The following is a 19,718-nucleotide window of genomic DNA, read 5'->3' on the forward strand; positions in this document are numbered from 1 at the left end:
ATTCCCCTACTGGCACTGCGCATGTGTCAGAGTCAGTTTTCCAATGACTGGTGAGGTGGGATTAAGACAGACCTCCAAGAAACTCATTTGCATGGGAAGCCATTTGAGCATCGATCGCCGTTCGTAAATCGGACAAAAAAAATCAGCCCACAGTGACCCACATGGTCTTTAATGACCATTTTTTAGTGCCTCTGTGCCTGAGACCATATCCACATTCCCTGGCTTAGGGAACCCATTTGGAAATATTGCTCTTGGGAGACCAGTAAGGTTTTCCTAGCAGAGATCTACAGTACGCCTCACAACTTCCAGATCAAGTGAATTTTCAGCTGATGTAACAAAACAAATTCCAAGACAATCCCACTTCATTCTTCAGTAGGAAAGTTTGCGATGGCTTAGCTCATGAGGTTGCATTAGGGCAGGGGGCAGCTTAACAGTTTCCTCCTACAGACACCAGACTAAGCTCCCTTGTCCGGGACAATGGAAACATTGAGAACTGAACAAGGCTGGAGGGAGTGGTCTCACCTCTGGGATCTGTGGTTATGTGTCTCCATGTAACCTGCCTTGGTCACTGAGCTAGTGAAATACTGATGGGGCTGGTCCAATACTAGGCAACTAGGAAGTCACCTAAGGTTTTGTTGAAAGTTAGTGCTAGTTTAGCCTATTATTTATTTCTATTCCGCTCTATCAAAACATTTCTAGGCGGATTCCAACTCGGCATACACAATTCAGAAACAGTAGACAACATCACTATTATGCAAAATGGTTAGAAGGTCCCCCCACCTGTCCCACCTTCGCAGGGAATGTTGCTACTATTTGGGGTTCCAGAATCTTTTGTTACTCTTTGAGATTCTGGAATCTTTAGGATTCTGAATGGAATGTTACTATTATTTGGGGGGGGTTTCCAGGTACTAGTGACCTAGACTGGCCACCCTGAGGACGGGCTACTGGGCTAGATGAACCCTTGGTGTGACCCAATAAGGCTATTCTCATGTTCTTACGTTTAGAGGATCACTTATAGCAACACATGGCCATTTCATCAATGCTGGGAGCGCCTTAGCTCCCTAACACTCTAGTTTTATTAATGAGTTTAAGCATTTTTACACTATTCTGTACAGCAGCATCCAGGGGACATGTCTGCAGGAAAACAAACCAAGAGGCAAAGGCGCAGAATTTAGACTGGGTATCCCGGAGCATTTTCATCTGCAGGTGAGCTAGTATGCCATCCCCGAATTTCTCTTGGCTTCTGCACTTGAGAAGCTTGCCATTTCCGGCCATACCAAGCTTCATAATTTGGAAAACGGGCTTCCAGTAGCCTCCTCTCGAATGGGGTAGGTTTAGGCACTTCTGGACGGGAAGGTCTGAATTGCACTAGAACAAACTGTCTGCAGAGAAAAAAACAGGAACGAGGACATAGAGATAAAGGTTGTGGGTAGTGCTCAGAGGATGGAGACATGGAAAGTAGGTGCTAGCATGGTACAGTGCAAAAAGTCAAGTTGCAATACAAGTTAACTAATGCTGGTCTGCTTCTAATGGACATTCCTGCCGACGCCTGCTTCTGAACTGGAAAGGACATTTGCTAAACACTAACATCATATCAATAATGGAGTTTAGCTGTTGAAAGGCGGCCTCTGTGCATCATTAGAGCTACATACCTGTGTGTCTTGGAAGGGATGGATCCTATGGGCTTCACCCACTTCTGCTCATTGTGCTTTTCTATCCAAGTATCGTCCCGTGGTTTGGGCTCCTGCTTCCTCGAGACACTGTCTGATGCAGATCTGCAAGATAACCTTGGACCAAAAAAACAAAAATAGAATCGCGATATGGGCAGGTGATCTCGGTTTAGAAACTGATAGGAGGCCACATCACTCAACTCAGCAGGTAACGACAGTGCTACTATGAGGCGGGAACCTTTCAGTTTAAAAAAAAAGACTTTTGGTCTCAGAACCCTGTTCTCGTGCAGTGTAAGCACCCCAGAAATCTGACAAAAGTGGCACCCTGATTGCACGGATCAAGTCTTCTCATGGGCAAAATTAATTCCTCTACCACTATTTCCACTAATAGTGAAAGGTTTTTAGTGATGTGAACTTGGGGCTAAATACACTGTCAAAAGTGAAGCCATCACACCATGACCAGTGTTAGATGCCCTCTAGGGTCTCGGATCGAAGCTAAGGAGTGGGCCCAGCCAGTAGCATCAATCAATTTTGGCAAAGAGGCCCTTGTGATGCTGGGGCTCCAAGCAGACCCCCCCCCCCCTCAAAATCAGCCCCAACATCAGAAGGCGACATCTCAGTTGAAACAGCCCATAGCTGTGCTACCAGAATTGAGATTTGGCCAGTTTAGTAGATATCTCTATAAGAGTTATGTAGTTTCATGGCTGGGGTTGGAAGGAAGTTTTGATGATGAGATTGTGTGCACACTGTTCACTTGTGTTCATTTAAGGCAGGCCTATGACTCAGCTTCTGCTGGCTTTGAATTCTGATACACTTGTAGTCTTTGTGGCATGTACTATGAGCTCCCACACCTCCGGCTTCCCAGCTGCCAGCAGCTTCCAGTTTTGGCAACGGTTCATTTGCATAACTTAATCAAACTACTATATCTATGATACATGTAACCGATGTTGTAATAAGCAGAAGTCATTTGAAAGTCTCTCCCTCAGACGACTTCTGTTTGTCTTACCTGTAAGGAATGTCTGGTGTGGGCTGATATGCTGACAGCTCTTTCATACTGTGAGGACGAACTTCTGTGCATAATGGAGTGAAATCTCTTTTCTCATGAGGAGAATCAAGGTGCAAGTTGTCATATTTCTTCAAAATGACTGAACACAAAGGGTGAAACATTAGAAGAAGCAATGGGAAGTTTCATGAGAACCATTTCTGGAGATAAGATCATAGGGTTAACATATGGCTTCAGAGAAAAGAGGATGGATTCAGACATCCGGGTTTTACTTCCGTTGAAAACAATAGACATAAGGAGGACGGATTGAGACATCCGGGTTTAACTTCCGTTGAAAACAATAGACGTAAGGAGGACGGATTGAGACATCCGGGTTTTACTTCCGTTGAAAACAATAGATGTAAGGAGGACGGATTGAGACATCCGGGTTTTACTTCCATTGAAAGTAACCTGGATTTCTCAATCCATCCTCCTTTTTCTGGAGCCATATGGTAACCCTGTAAGAGCAGAAAGGAGCAGCTAGAGCGAGAAGGTTTTGTATATTGAAAACTCAATACTAGAAGTAAAAGTGAATCTGTAGCTCCAAATCTTTCTGATAAGCTCACGTTCAGAGCTCCAACGGGCTTCTCTACATCGTTTCCCCAGCCTCCCACTCTATTTGCATTTCTAGTAGCTGTAGAAACATAGAAATATGATGGCAGATAAAGGCCAAATGGCCCATCCACTATCTCCTCCTCTCCTTATGAGCTCCCACAGTCTCTGTCGCCACCACCTCTTCTGGGAGACTGTTCCACACATCTACCACTCTTTCTGTAAAAAAGTATTTCCTTGGATTAATCCAGAGCCTATCACCTCTTAACTCCATCCTATACCCTCTCATTCCAGAGCTTCCTTTCAAATGAAAGAGACTCGATTCATGTGTATTTAAACATCTGTATTATATCACCTGACATAGAACCATGACGGCAGATAAAGGCCAAATGGCCCATCCAGTCTGCCCATCTGCAGTAACCATTATCTCTTTCTCTCTCTGAGAGATCCCACCTGCCTATCCCAGGCCCTCTTGAATTCAGACACAGTGTCTTGTTTCCACCACCCTGACCCAAATAGTAGGGTTACCAGATGTCTGGATTTCCCCAGACATGTCTGGGGGTATGGACGGCTTTTCAAAACCCAGCACTATGTCCAGGTTTTGAAAAGCTGTGTCGGGCAGGAAGGACGTCCGTGCGTGACATCATCAGGTAGCGCCCAAGCATGAGCAGGGGTGGGGTAGGGGGGCTAAGGTGGGTATGGGCAGAACTAGGCGGGCCTAGGAGCGGGGCTAGGGGTCCAGATTTTCCAAAAGGAAAATCTGTTAACCCTACCAAATGGTCTCTGCTCCCTGAGCTTACTGCCAGCCAGCTGCCCATCACCTGATTAGCCCAATACCCAGTAGCTTGGGATTACTGCTGCTGCTCGAGCCCCCTTGCCATCTTTAATTGATCTCACTGATAAGGGGCAGAAGGGAGGGAAAGACGCTTCCGAGAGAAAAGTGCTGAGACTCAGAGGTCCCAAACTTTACACCCTGTCCCATGACCCCCTGCTTCTTTGCCTCTGGCCAATCAAATTAAAGTTTTTCAGCAGGAAGCCAATCCTACTATTTCCTCACCTGCCTCTACTCCCCTCCCCTTTTCCCTGTCGCTCTGACCATTGCCTTAGACTACCAGCCCCTCTCCAAAATAACTTTCTAGAAGGTCTCGATCGAAAACCAGTTCAGGCCTTCCAGCCCGTTGTTACAGACGCCCGTAGGGACAAGATCTCTGGCTCTATCTTTCCAGACATGTTTAAACAGAAACAGTGCATGAAATCCAAACCCAGTGTCAGTCAGACACATATATGAGATCCTGCCTCCTCTCAGTGTACAAAAGGGTTTCTCCCATGTTAAGCCTGAAGAGGTTGTATTGACATCTGGTGGATGGTTTTACTTTGGTTTTTTTTTTTATTTTTTTAGAATTGTAAACCACTTTGATTTTTAGCAGTATATTAAGTACTGTTGAAATCAAATCTTTGAGTTCTTTTCTTGCTCTTTGTTAGCTTGCTATTGATCTGGCAGTATATAAAGTTAAATAAATGATAAACGATATACTTTGTAGTACATAGACCCAGTCATGATATTCTATTACAAACTAAGAATTGGTTTATAATGTTCAGGGTTTGAAGTAAAACAAACAAAAAAAAAAGCAAGGGATTTCTTGAGGTGGGGGTGGAGAGTAGCAGTTAGTTTAAATTTAGAAAAATGCAGTTTGAGCAAACTGGCGGTGACGGATATTATAGGCTGTCAAGAACATTTTGGGAAATATATGTACCAGTAAAGAGTGAAATGCATCTAATTATATAGAATAAACGTAAAAAGAAATCCACATCACTGCTATTGATGTCAGTAATTTCATCCTCCAGTCGGAAACTAGGAAATAGTGCAATCCCAAATTTATTTTCGGCCTCCTGCTACGGATATCAAGGCCGATCATGATTTTTAAAAGCAGCGTTGAGCTATTCCAGGCTCTACAGCAGTTACACATACAGTAAGGTTTCAACCGGTCATAGAATAACTTCTGAGTTTTGACTCTGTACATAGTAAATTTGGGCTTCTTTCGTCTCCGGAGCAGAGAAATAGAATGAAGTTTCATTAGTGGCCGGGAGAGGATCAGGAATTTGTGTGTTTTATCTTAAATGTTATATATTGTTTATGTCTGTAAAGTTGTTATGAGCTTCACACAGCATCTGCTACCTATTGAAATGAATAGCTGTGGGGCCTGTTTACTAGTAGAGACCTTTTGGTGCTCTGTGTCCCGATTCAAAGTGGCTGTATTCAGGGCTTTTTCTTTTTTTTTTTTTGCAGATCTTGGGCTAATCTTTCCATTAGCATGCAGAACTTGCAAAATTAACATGAAAGCACTTATCACTTCTATACAGGAGTCACTAAAGCCCATAGGAAGGGCATAATCAAAACAGACGTCTAAGTCCGATTTGGGCTCCCAAAGTCGGCAGTGGGAAAATGGAAGTATGGGAATTGAGTCCTTTATGGTAACTTTAAGTGCTGGTCCCTGCAATGTTTTGATAATTGTGTATGTATTTACTGTGACCCGCTTTGTATAAAGCGAGATGCAAATAAATAATCTATGGACTATCCAGACAGTGAGCAAAAAGGCTGTTTAGCTTTATGGATATCTCCGGTGGCGGTCAGCAGTTTGTACGCATCTCCAGTGCCTTAACCGTTTAGACAGTTGCGTTGTACGTTAAACTAACTGTCCTTATATCGACTCAAATAAATAAACCTGTTTTCAGGAAACAGGCCAAATACACTACAAAGACCTGCATCGAGACCCTGGATTGCGTAAGTTTGAGGGGCGCTTAGAGGAAGTAGATTTCAGACTACAAATATGTTCTGGCAACAGACTTTACATCATCTTTTTAAAGAGAAGAAGGCTGTAGAGATTTTCAGGCTTCAGCTTGCTGCAGTACAAAAGGGCTGCGGACGTTTGCACCTGCTTTTCGAACAGGTAAAATAACATGTGAAGACTTGAACATACAATCTCCATTTGTTCCTTTCTGATCCTGCTGAAAATGTGCCCCAGGGAACACATACAGGCCCTGAATCTGGCTAACATAACACATACTGCCAGTGGTTTGGAGGGAGAGCAGCCTTTGTGCAAGTGACAATCCGCAGCCTTCCTTAAACAAGTCTGTACAGCAGGGCCTTTCATTTCTCCATTTTCCACTTCAGTAAAGAGGAGATGAAGGAGTTTCTCTGTTTGGTTTTATGGCCCTTTAAATTACACACCTTTCTGATCAACATTATTTTTCTGAGAGTAAGTGTAAAACAATTCTCTTTGCATCCCCTGTATGTGCAGTCAGACATCTGGAGAGAAATTCAATAAATGCATCTAAAATAGAGGTGAAGCCAGAGGTGTAGTAAGGTGGGCAGGGGGAGGGGGGGAGACCATCCCAGGCATCATCTTTACGGGGGGTGCCTCTCCTCCTCCTGCATACCTCTTTAAATGTTCACCGGCACAAGCAGCATCATCCACTTGCTGTTGGCTCCCTTCTGATGTCACTTCCTGGCTGCACTTACTTTGAACAGAAGACGACTGAGGAGCAATCTTGCCACTGATCTTGGAGCGCAGCAGACTCTGGAAGTGCTCTCGTCTCTGCAGATTTAGCACAGCTCGCTTCTCCATCACACTCTTAGCTCGTTCAAAATTCCTTTGTCTCAAAGCCTCATGTCTACATGAAATTACATATGGAGCCCAAAATTTAATGTGGGTTAATGACATTTGCCTACTGTCTTTCAAAGCCTTATGCTCAAACAGTTTTTATTAAGAAAACAGAACAATAACATTACACTCAAAGAACTGAACAGCAAAAAAATACAATAAAGACCTGCCAGATACAATATGAACAAAGCAATAATATCAAAACAGAGCTCCCCCAAATCTCCCCACCTCCAAACCCAACCAAGTCACAATAAAGCAGGGATAACCAAAGCAGATCTTACAGAAGGAATTCCAAAAGGGGGTAAAAATCCAGGGCCTTGGACCTGATGACCCTGGGGCACCCAGTCATCCCTAACTGTCCCACCAAGGATAGAAACCCCTCAAACACCCCCCCCCCCCGGTTACAGTACCTAGAGAGATGTTCACATCCTAAGATGGGGAGGCATCTGACCAACTGTCAACAATTAAGCCATGGCGTTCAGAATAAGACTACACCCTCTTGGAGGCAAAGAATCCAAATCAAAGCCCCAGATAAGCATAAAATTACATCTCCTTTTATGATAGCCCTCCACCTCCCTTGCCTCCCACAAAGCCAAGGCAAGAAGTTGGGTCCTTAAAGTGTCCCATCCTCTTCCTCTGAAGTCAAGCCTTACATCCCATTACACATGCTCTAGTGAAGGTATCTTCATGATTTTTCTAGCAGGGGGCCATATTGGCAGACAGTACAGTGGGCTGGGGTGGGGGTAGGTTGTTCTTCCTTCAATTACACAGCTTAGAGGGGTTTCCCTTCAGATACCATTGGCCTGGCAGCTCCAAATAATTTGTGTAACTTAAAGTGTATTCCCCATATTTTCTCTATTCCCATTCCTCATTCTATTCCTGGTTCCTCGTTTCCTCTCCCCAACATACTCCTCTCAAACTCCATCCTAGTTGGTCTCAATCCCCGTCCCCAGCACTATCCAATCTCCACTTCCAACCTCTTCAAACTGGGGTACTCAGAATGGTTTGCATGAATTTATTCAGGAATGCAAGCATTTTTCCCTGTGTGCCTCTGTGTACATATATCTGCGTACCTCCGCAGCTGCTTTTCTGTCCAGTCTGCAGTTTGACCGACAATCTTCTTCTTAATTCCCCTAGATGGAAAGATCATATAGCGTTAGCACAATTGAGATTAGCTTTGTAATAGGATACCACAAATGTGGGAAGCTGCACAGGGGCCCCTCTTTTTACGAGGAAGAAGGGGTTATGTTTGAAAGCTAATCCTAAAATTTAAAACACGGTAGCACCTTTTATTTCCTTGATGGTTTTGCTTTATTTCTATATGTTTCTATTTATAAAGACAAAATAGATGCTTTTATAAAACAGGCCCCTGAATCCAGCCCTACTGGTTCACAAAAGCAGATGCACAAATTTTACACCTGGTCCAACTTAATTGTAAACTTTGTAATGACAGTCTTACAGATATTCAGAGAAAACTGTCTGGTATGCTAAATCCAGAGCGGCAATGTTGTCTGTGGCAGGGGTAAAATTTTGGAATTCCCTCCCTGAGGACCTGTTCTGACCGTTTACAATTTGTGGAGGCTTTTTTTTTTTAACTATTTGGGAGCCATGTTTAATAAGCATTCTAAGCTGTGGTTATTGCACTTTATTTAATGGGATGGCAACTGTGTGAATTCATTGAGCTCTCAACATTATTTTAGGAGGATGAAATGACCATGTAATTGCAATGTAAGCTGAATGCATTTTGTAAATGTATTGTTCATGAATTATTATTATACAGGTGCATCGCAACCCTGCTGTCACACCATCCAGACTCCGTCCGTGGGATCAGTTCCATATGATCAGGTAAAGTCTGGCTCACACTTTTCACATGTGTGCAGTGTCCTTCATAAAATATCCCCATTGTGCAGATCGAAATACTGAGACATTAAGACTTTATTGCAACTGCATGTTCCGAGCACTAGGATGCACACGAAGAGGAAAATAATGGTCCTGATTTGAGAAAGGCGCATTCACTGGCTTTAAGCGGTTTTCATTTTACAGTCTTGAGGCTGGCAATAAACCTGCCTTTCTCTGTTTTCTTCCATAACGTGGAAACTAAGAAGAGCAGATCACACATCAAAAGGATTAAATTATTTGTTCTCAGCAGGATAAAATTATTTGTTCTCAGCAGGGAGGAATCTCACATAAAAGTTGTCAAGGGTTGGTACTGTTAATACAATAATAACAACTCTTAAGAAAACAATATTTAACTTAAAAAACATTCACATTAACAATAGCAAGTAATACCGTAAAAGCAGTAAAATGCACATAAAAATTATAATGTACTCCAAATTAAAAAATGGAGATCAACTAAAGGTTTTCTTTAAAAGCTTCAAAATGCAGAAGCATTGTAGCGCTTGTATTACTTGCTATTGTTAATGTGAATTTTTTTAAAGTTAAATATTGTTTTCTTTAAGAGTTCTTATTATAAACGGTAACCCCCGACATCTTTTACATGAGCTTCTCCCTGCTCAGAATACATGATTACGATTACTGGTCCTCTCTTACTTCTTGAAAAGTTACCAGACTTCTCAAATAGTAACCAGCAGGAAAGGAGGAAGCATATCTGCTGATGACTATTTGAGACTTCACTGCCTAAGTTATAAACCTTATAGCATCGCACTATCGGTTCCCTGAAGCAGGAACGAAACATGGCACGTCGGAACCTGCAAGCTACAGATAAATTTGCCATCTGAGTCCTCAATTATATGTGAATACAGTGAATTGAATTAACTGTGAGGCACATCTAATATAATAAAATGGTAGGCCGCGCATGCGCACTAAAAAAAACGTGTTCCCTGATGTGTCACGAAAATACGAGTGCGCATGCGAGGCCCCGGCAGCGGCTTTCAAATAAAAAAAAAAAAAAATTACACAGCTGCGCCGGCCTTCTTCACCCCCGGCTCTCACTGTGCACGTGGTACTGGCTCCTCTCTCGAACTGCACCAGGATCGAGAGAGGAGCTGCGGTGGCGACTTTCAACGACGAAGAAGCTGCAGCTCGGGAAGTCAGGGTCTCCCCCGCCACGTACAACCCGCTCCCTCTCCTGCAGCTCAGGCACCACAGAAGCTGTGAAAATGCGCAACCCGGTCCCCCCGTCTGCCTACCCTTCCCCCCAACACAGCGCATTTGCCCCCCCCCTCTCCAGAACGAATCAAGAAATGGAGCCGAGCCACCCTCCGCAACAGACCAGAGGAGTCCTTTGCTGCTCACCACCCTTCCCTTGCCGCTGACCTGACTACCTACCCGGCGATTTAAGCAGCAGTCTTCACACGCTGCTTCAGGCACTTCTACTGCCCTGATTTGCTCTGCCGCATCTCTGATGATGTCATCAGGGACGTGGCAGAGTAATCAGGGCAGTAGAAGAACCCGAAGCAGCGTTTGAAGACTGCTGCACAGGCTGCTTGAATGGGAGCAGGAAGAGGTGATGATGGATGGGGGGGGGGAAAAGGAAGGGAGGCCTATTGTTGGACAGGGGGAGCAGGAAGAGGTGCTGCTGGACAGAGGGGGGGGAAATGAAGGGAGGCCTACTGCTGGACAGAGGGAGCAGGAAGAGGTGCTGATGGACAGGGGGGGAGGTAAAACAAAGGGAGAAGGACTGCTGCTGGATAAGGGGAGCTTGAATGGGTGGTGGTGGACAGGGGGGATAAATGAAGGGAGGCCTAATGCTGGACAGGGGGGAGCAGGAAGAGGTGCTGATGGACAGGGGGAAAAAATGAAGGGAGGCCTACTGCTGGACAGGGGGAGCAGGAAGAGATGCTGATGGACAGGGGGAAAAATGAAGGGAGGCCTACTGCTGGAAAGGGGGAGCAGGAAGAGATGCTGATGGACGGAGGGGGGGGTGTGGAAATGAAGGGAGACCTACTGCTGGACAGAGGGAGCAGGAAGAGGTGATGATGGACAGGGGGGGAAAAGGAAGGGATGCCTATTGTTGGACAGGGGGAGCAGGAAGAGGTATTGATGGACAGGGGGGAGGTAAAACAAAGGGAGAAGGGCTGCTGCTGGATAAGGGGAGCAGTGAAGGGGTGGTGGTGGACACAGGGGAGGTAAAAAGAAGGGAGAATGGACAGGAAAAAGTGGCTAAGGAGACAGAGAGAAAGAAATAAAGACAGACACACACATATATTCTAGCACCCGAGATAGGAAAATGCTGCACAGGGAAGTAGGGAGGGGGGAAATGCTGATGCACAAGGAAATGGAGGAGGAGGGAATGCTGATATGGCTACTGTACAGGAAAGTAGACAAGGGGAGATAAATGCTGCATAGGGGGCAGAAAGAGAGACAAATAGAAAGAAAGACAAATAGGAGGGAGGGAGACAGAAAGAAAAGAAGAAAGACACAAGGGCAGGGAGTGAGACAGAAAGAAAGAAAGACAGACATACATACATATATTCTAGCACCCGTTAATGTAACGGGCTTAAAGACTAGTAGTGTTATAAAAGAATACAACATGACATTTTTTGACATCAACTAAGTTCTTTGAACATGCGATGATTAGGTGGCGAGGCAGTAATGTTGGGGTTTTCCCCTGTTTATTGCCTTCGAGTCTCTGAGCATTAGTTTCATCACTAGTTGATACGCCTTTGAAATATTTATTTCTGAGCTGCCTATGAGTGATTTTTTCATTGGCCTGTTCTTATCGGGCAGCACATCCGTGCAGGCGATGCAATGACGTCATGCACACGCACGTGATATCATTGTGTCGTATCTGGGCAGTAGCGGGTGTCCTCCTGCCTGAAGGAAAGCTTTTCATAACCCAGAAAATAGTGTTGTGCTTTGAAAAGTCATCTGGACCCCCGGAAATGTCCTCAAAAGGAGGACACGTCCTGGGAATTCTGGACGTCTAGTAACCCTAAACATGAGGACATTACTAGCCCGACTTTACGGTAGATATCCTACAAACAACGGGATGGTTGGATGGGCTGGAGTGAGCTTAGATGGCAACTTCAGCAGTTGGAACCTAGGACAAGACCAGACATATCAAAGAAGAGACAAGTTCATTTAATCATGGATTTTTGATGGGCAGATCTTTACCTGCCGTCATTTACTACGTTAGACAGAATTTTGACTTACCATTGCAGCTTTCCACTGGTCTGACTTTCTCCTTCCATCTTGTCTGTGCTGCACGGTAATAACAGAGGCATTTTAGGTCATGAGCTTTTCAGATCTACACAACATACAGAGCAATGCCTTGGAAATTCTACACTGTAATCCTGGAAGTGGGATTCGTTTTCAACCCCACCCCCCCCAACTCCCAGGCACCATATGGGCAATTAGGCCTGAAGGCCAGGTTATGTATCTACTTAGTAGAAAGAAAGGAAATACGGCGATCCCTTTTTTTTCTATTGGACTAACTCGATGCGCACCATTTCACTCATGTATCTACTTGAAATGTACTGGTACTCCAGTTGCAGTCAGTCATTGGGCATTGCTTTGCTCTCCAGCATTTCAGAGAGTGCCCATGTAGCAGAGAGGAAACACTGCAAATAAACCGAGCTGTCTGGGTCTAAACCATGAAACCAAGCTGGTGTGCCACAGGTTGCTTGTAAGTGACATTTGCATGCTTAAATTTATAGAATATTAGCATGCTCAGATATATTCTATAATGCACATGTATAAGTGCCTTAATGGAAGGGGGAGTTCACTGGGGAGGAACACATAGAAACCTAATGGCAGATAAAGGCCAAATGGCCCATCCAGTCTGTTCATCCACAGTAACCATTATCTCTTTCTCTCTCCGAGAGATCCCACGTACCTATCCCAGGCCCTCTTGAATTCAGACACAGTCTCTTGTTTCCACCACCTCTACCAGGAGACTGTTCCAAGCATCTTCCACCCTTTCTGTAAAAAAGTATTTCCTTAGATTACCTCTTAACTCCATCCTATACCCTCTCATTCCAGAGCTTCCTTTCAAATGAAAGAGACTTGACTCATGCGCATTTACATTAATTAGGTATTTAAACGTCTCTATCATATCTCCCCTCTCCCGCCTTTCCTCCAAAGTATACAGATTGAGATCTTTAAGTCTGTACCCATACGCCTTATTACGAAGGCCACACAGCATTTTAGTAGCCTTCCTCTGGACCGACTTCATCCTTTTTATATCTTTTTGAAGGTGCAGCCTCCAGAATTGTACACAATATTGTAAATGAGGTCTCACCAGTGTCTTATACAGGGGCATCAATACCTCCTTTTTCCTACTGGCCATACCTTTTTCTATGCAACCTAGCATCCTTCTAGCTTTCACCGTCACCTTTTCAACCTGTTTGGCTACCTTAAGAGCATCACATACAATCACAACTAAGTGCCACTCTTCTGTCATGCACATAAATTCTTCACCCTCTAAACTTCTAGAAGACCCGGCAATAGAGATACCCCAATCAACATCCATGATGTTAAAAATCACCTATTAGCAAGACTTCTCCCTTTTTAGATATATTCTGAATGTCTATTATTAAATCTCTATCTACTTCTTCCGTCTGTGAAGGAGGCCTGTATATCACACCAATGTAAATATATTCACCATTTCCTCTTTCCAAATTGATCCATAATGCCTCTTTCATTGCCCTGCAGGTCCTACAACTGTGTGGCTTTAATATGATCTTTAACATATAACGCTGCTCCCCCCCTCTTCTTCTTCCTACCCTGTCTTTCTTGAACAGATTATAGCTCGGTATAACTACATCCTAGTCATGATTCTCTGTGAACCACATCTCTGTCAACACCACTATATCCAATTCCTCTTCTTCCAACACAGCTTCTAGATCCAGAATCTTGTTACCCATACTTTGAGCATTAGTATTTACTGCTTTCCAGGCACTGCCCCCTTTTCCCATCTGTGTAGAAGTATTCGGTGATTTACTTATGCTCAACTAGGGGCTTTGAACACCCTGCCCCATCACTTCTAGTTTAAAGCCCTCTTCAGTAGATTAGCCAGCCTGCTGCCAAAGACATGTCTTCCATTCTTTCATAGATGCATACCATCCCTGCTCAGCACAAGATTTAGAGAAAATGAAGATATTATGTCTCTTATTGCAGCTGGAGAGGGAGGAAAGAAGCAGGTGAGAAAGATGAGAGGAAGAGAGGGCACAGGGAAAGGGTAAGGAGAGGGGAGATAAGGAAGAAGCCACATTCCAGTGTTTCCCAACTCAGGACAACCTGCTGCTGGTCACAGTGCCACCTGTCTTCTGCTCTAACACCAGTTCTAAGGGTCTGCAAAGGTATTAGGTGTCCTAAGCAAATCTTTAGCCATGTGCCCCTCATTTAACTTTCCACCTCCCTGAGTTTTCATTATTAAATCCAAGAATCACTGTAATCCCAACACCGGCCTATTCAAAACAATCCTGTAAAACACATAATTGAACATCACAGTATCACAGTGACGTGAAGGAGCCACATCTTTAACATAAAGGCCACTTTTCAACTTTTTCTTCCTACCCTGTCCTTCCTAAATAGATGATATAGCCTCTAAACTCTGCAATTCTTTACCAGAGAATGTGGTAAAAGCAGTTAGCTTAGCATGGTTTAAAAAGGTTTGGACAATTTCCTTAAAGAAAAGTCCATAAGCCATTATTAAGATGGACTTGGGAAAATTTATTCCTAGAATAAGCAGCATAAAATCTGTTTTACTCTTAAGAACATAAGCAATGCCTCCGCTGGGTCAGTCCTGAGGTCCATCATGCCCAGCAGTCCGCTCATGCAGCGGCCCAACAGGTCCAGGACCTGTGCAGTAATCCTCTATTTATACCCTTCTATCCCCTTTTCCAGCAGGAAATTGTCCAATCCTTTCTTGAACCCCAGTACCGTACTCTGTCCTATTACGTCCTCTGGAAGCGCATTCCAGGTGTCCACCACACGTTGGGTAAAGAAGAACTTCCTAGCATTTGTTTTGAATTTGTCCCCTTTCAACTTTTCCAAATGTCCTCTTATTCTTTTATTTTTTTGAAAGTTTGAAGAATCTGTCCCTCTCCATTCTCTCTATGCCCTTCATGATCTTATAAGTCTCTATCATATCCCCTCTAAGTCTCCTCTTCTTCAGGGAAAAGAGACCCAGTTTCTCCAATCTCTAAGCGTATGAAAGGTTATGGGATCTTGCCAGGTACTTGTGTCCTGGGCTGGCCACGTTTGGAAACAGGATCCTGTGCTTGACGGATCTTTGGTCTGTCTCAGTCTGGAAACTCTTATGTTCTTATGGTATAAACATATCCCAGTCATGGTTCTTTGTGATCCAATACATTCGAGTCAGCCTAATCCGTTCCAGCCTCTGGATTTAGAACATTATTTCCCATACAATAGGCAGGTTATAGTCCACGCTATGTGCCTGTAAATTCTGTTGAAGATTCTGGGATCAAAGTGATACAATGTGAGAGTTAATATAAGCAGAGATAATCTCAAAGAGGCAGAGACTGCGTTTTTTTTTTTTACTATAAATATGGATAAGCTCCAGCTTTGTTAAAGGAAAACTCGACTTATAGAAACCACTAATTTGGTAAAATCACTCTTGCTAATTACAGGCATATTCATGATCACAGCCTTCTGCACTTAATTCATGGGGTAAGCATGAGGTACTCATAATCAAAGTCTAAATATAAACCCTGCCTCAAGTTCTTGATTTCTAACTTCCTCTAATTATTCCAATATTGCAGGCTAGTTCCTGTATTTCTGTACATTGTGCATTTGGGCACATCACCTGATCCCTGCTACCTTGGAAGAGATCTAATCTAATTCTTAGTCTTATATACTGAAACATCTCCTAAAAATAGGAGCTTGATTCGGTTGACATAATTAGATCTCAAAGAAAGATCCATTAACTTTTATTGGAGGTATAGCCTAAAAAGCCATGAAACATAGTGGTTTAAGGTTTTGCGAAAGATCTGAAGAGATCTAAGTTGAGGAGGTCGTCCATTCCATATCACAGTTAGTAAGTATAGAAAGGAGTGGACTCGATTCCTCTTAATGATGGAAAAGAGAGCTTATTCATATGAGCTGTTCTCTTGCTTGAAGGTCTCATGGTGTTTAGAGAGATGGTGTTATAGGGAGGCCATCCTGATTTTTCTGCCCAGGGCCACTTGAGTCCTGGTTACACCACTAGAACATCCATGCAGGAATAAGGAGCCAGGGCCAGATTCTCAAAACATAAGGTTGCCTTTAATGCAGTTGCTAAACTGGTTCCAGATAGGGCTTATCGCAGTCTCCAGTGAGCTTTCTAGCAGTCTCTGACACTGCCATGCAAATGGGCTCTTGAATATTGAAACGAGCACTTCGGTGGTTTCATAAACATTGCCGAGTCATTCTCCAAGAGCGGTGTCGGCTTTTAGCGAAAAAAATCAGCAACTGGTCTGGGGGTACTGGTAGTGCCAGCACTGTTAAAAGTGCATCTTGTGGCATGTGTTTTGACTGTGGCTAATGAGAAAAAAAAAATTACATGATTCTCATATAGTCTTTTTTTTGTGGGAGTGGTAAAAGCACACTTTTTGAGCTTATGTACTATAGGCCCCCCCAGCAGCGGGAAAAATGCCCACTCTCTCCCACCACCAAGCAACACCCCCCCCCAACATCCCCTCAGCAGCGGGAGAGATGCCCTCTCTCCCACCGCAAAGCAACTCTCTCCTGCTGCCAAGCAACACACCCCAATATCCCCTTGACAGGGGTAGAGATGCTCCCTCTGTCCCGCTACCATGCAATCCCCCTCGACCCCTGCCTCTTACCTTACTTAGATGGATAGCCAGAGGGATGCCTATTCCCTCTGGCCAGCAGGCCCGCCTCTTCAAAATGGAGGGCTTTCCCCTCCCTGGTGCATCCTGGGATGCACCAGGAAGGGGCCTAAGGCTGATTGGCCAAGGTTGTTTAAGGCCACTCCTCACTGATGCATCTGCAGAGACACATAAGGTCCCTCCTATAGGAGGGGCTAATCAGAGCATTAAACCCTGCCCCAGATGCACTGGTGAGAAGCCTAAGGCTCTGATTGGCCCAGACTTTTTGAGAATCTAGGCCCGGGTTCACATTCTGTACCTGGTGCAGGTGACTGGAGATTCCTGTGGCCTCAAATATCCCTTTAGTTTTCAAGCTATCTGGAGGAGGGGCTCCTTGTGATTGTGTGTGATTTTTGATTTATGCCACTGTTGTGTAGAATATGATCAAGCTGAGTTTGGAATTCTAGTTGGATAGAGATCAGCATAGCCAAATCTTGCTCCATTAATGAGAGGTGATACTGTACAATTTGTAGTTGATGGGTGGCGATTCTGGAGTTTAGCATCACTCCCTGAAAGACCGTTCTTCCTGCAGCATCTCAAGAATTGTGGATCTTGCTCCGTAAAGTATCAGAGTGGGTTTTGTAGTTTTTATTTTTTCTTATACTGCCTTGAGTGGCTTTTTTTTTCTCTCATGAAGCTGGTTAATAAATCATAACAGACAAACCAATAAATAAAGAGCATCAGATTCTTCTCATATCCAATGGCCAATTGTACCTTATAACTGAGGTCAAGTCTTTTGGACACAGGTGGTATGGAGATTTTGAAGCTTAGGTCCAGTAGGATTCTGTGGCCTGTGTGGCTGGCATCTCTTTTAAACATTTGCCTGCTGTCTTAGACACCTTTAGGATAGTAGCTGTCTTCCCGGTTAGGTTGGTAGACTGGTGTCTGGGAAGGGGCTGGGTTCTGAACAGAGTTTCAGAGAAAGAAGCTCTGCTTTGATGTCTGTGTCCTGGGAATATGAGCTGCAGTTATGCATCTGGTTTGTTTTGGTGCCGTCATTGTCAGACAAATCTTATGCAAAGTGTACAGGAAATTCTTACATTTTTTTTTTTTTGGGGGGGGGAGGGGGTAGAGGTGCTGTCCTGGAAGGGGTAGGGTGCTGGTGGCTTTGTTGGTCCACAGTTCAGTCAGTCTGCTATGAAGAAATTGTTGCAGTAGTTGGAGGAAGAAAGTGGGGTCTTGTGGGGAGGGCAGTTACCTGAAGCCCAGAATCCACAGGAACCATCTTGGGCATGTTGGGGCAGCTCCCTAGTGCTACTTGATATCTGGGGAATGAAGGTGTCGCCCATTGACTTAACAAGTGAGGAGACTGAATGTTGAGGCTGTTTGACTGCAGGGGTGCCAGGTGAGACAGGGACTTTAAGGCTCCTTTTAAGGTGGGGCTTACCCTCAAGTGCCAGTTTTAATAAACTTGCTTTGTTGTTGACGTAGGGCTGGGAGCATCAGCCCTGCAGAAGAGGCTTGAGTGATGTTAGTGCGATACCAAATCAAGAGGAAATGAGGCTGCTGCGTCCCAGGACTCTTGAGGGTGAGGAGCCCAGGTTTTGACAAGTCTAGCAGTTTTCCTCTGAACCCGTGGATAGCACAGGGAAGCCCATTGACTTAGCATCATTGGCATGTTTGTGCCAATCACCAACTGTGGCTGTGAGTTCCCTCAAGGAACTCGTGCAGTTAGGCTTTTTCTTTTTTTAAGGATTTTGTACTACATTTTGGTTTGCCCTCAGGTGCTAAAGATGATCCTGGTGGGTCAACATCTATTCTAAATTAGAGAAATTGCACACCTTCAGGAATATTTATTTATTCAATTTTCTATATCGTTCTCTTAGGGGAGCTCAGAATTGTTTACATGAATTTATTCAATACTCAAGCATTTTTCCCTGTTTGACTCCACCAGGCTCACAATCTATCTGCTGTAGCTTTAACCACTGTGCCACACACTCCCCTATTTGTGTAATATTTGGATCAGGTGATTTTTTTTGAGTTTTAATGAGAATATAAATCCACCGCAACTCATTTAGTCCACTCTTCATTAATTAAAGAGTAGAAGTCACTAACACATGGGTTTAACCCCCCCCCCCTTCCGAAAACTGAGTTCACACCAGGGAAGTTCACACTAGGGAAGTTAGATTTGCCAACACAAAATAATTTTTTTGCCTAAATAAATAGGCTGTTTCTTGGGACAGTCATTTAACTCTCTAGTGCATCGGGTACAAATGCAGATTGTGACCCTCCAGGGTCAGGAACATACACTCACTATGACCTACTATTAAAGTGTGAACAAGTCCAGAAATAGCCCCCCCCCCCCCAATCTCAAGTAGTCCAGTGCCACTGAAAATCCTTAGCGCTGACTAGTTCATCGATCTAGAGAACAACAGCAGAAGTGCAGCTAGGTTTTGACGCCTGGGGAGCAGACCTTTCGTAAGATAGGTGGCAGGGCAAGGCTGCAGGCCAAATTTGCATAGGCACCATTTAAAAAAAAAATCCATTTAAGGGAGCAACTGTTCCCCTTGCACCCCACCTAGCTATACCTCTGAAAAACCGCCTTTATTTGGACCTTTACTTCGTAATGTTTCAATCTTTTAAATTGTTGTAGGTATTTATATACCACCTATCAAGGTTATCCAAGTGGTTTACAATCATGTACTCATGTTCCTTTTCTGTCCCAGTGGGTTCACAATGTAGCTATATGAGAATATCAAACAGTAGATAAATACAGTGGTACCTCGGAATCCAAACTTAATCCGTTCCAGAACCACGTTTGAGTTCCAAGACAATTCTTCCCATTGAAAATAATAGAAATTGGATGAATCCATTCCTTGGTCCCACAAACTCAGCAAGATTGGGCACCCCCAGGAAGCGACAGCAAGATCGGCATATATGTATGTGTTTCTCCCAAACAGAACATCTGTACTACTTTGATGGTAGTGCACACAAAAATTAAAGATTCAAAATTAGCACAGCAGCAAAATGCAGATGCTTCTGAACACCTCTGCAGTGG

General features: G+C 44.0%; 1 protein-coding gene across 1 annotated transcript; it reads right to left on the reverse strand.

Annotated features, from left to right (window-relative positions):
* Nucleotides 1-77: 77 nt before the first annotated feature.
* On the reverse strand, nucleotides 78-16,615 carry LOC117351064. Its single transcript, XM_033925769.1, has 7 exons — nucleotides 16,597-16,615; nucleotides 12,042-12,089; nucleotides 8,000-8,059; nucleotides 6,785-6,936; nucleotides 2,677-2,815; nucleotides 1,653-1,787; nucleotides 78-1,382 (listed from the first exon to the last, which is right to left on the reverse strand). The coding sequence occupies exons 2-7, from the start codon at nucleotides 12,077-12,079 to the stop codon at nucleotides 1,172-1,174; spliced, it is 735 nt and encodes a 244-aa protein (XP_033781660.1). The 5' UTR covers nucleotides 12,080-12,089; nucleotides 16,597-16,615; the 3' UTR covers nucleotides 78-1,171.
* Between the last annotated feature and the right edge of the window lie 3,103 nt (nucleotides 16,616-19,718).

This window comes from Geotrypetes seraphini, chromosome 17 (assembly GCF_902459505.1).
Source record: "Geotrypetes seraphini chromosome 17, aGeoSer1.1, whole genome shotgun sequence".
Lineage (NCBI taxonomy): Eukaryota > Metazoa > Chordata > Amphibia > Gymnophiona > Dermophiidae > Geotrypetes > Geotrypetes seraphini.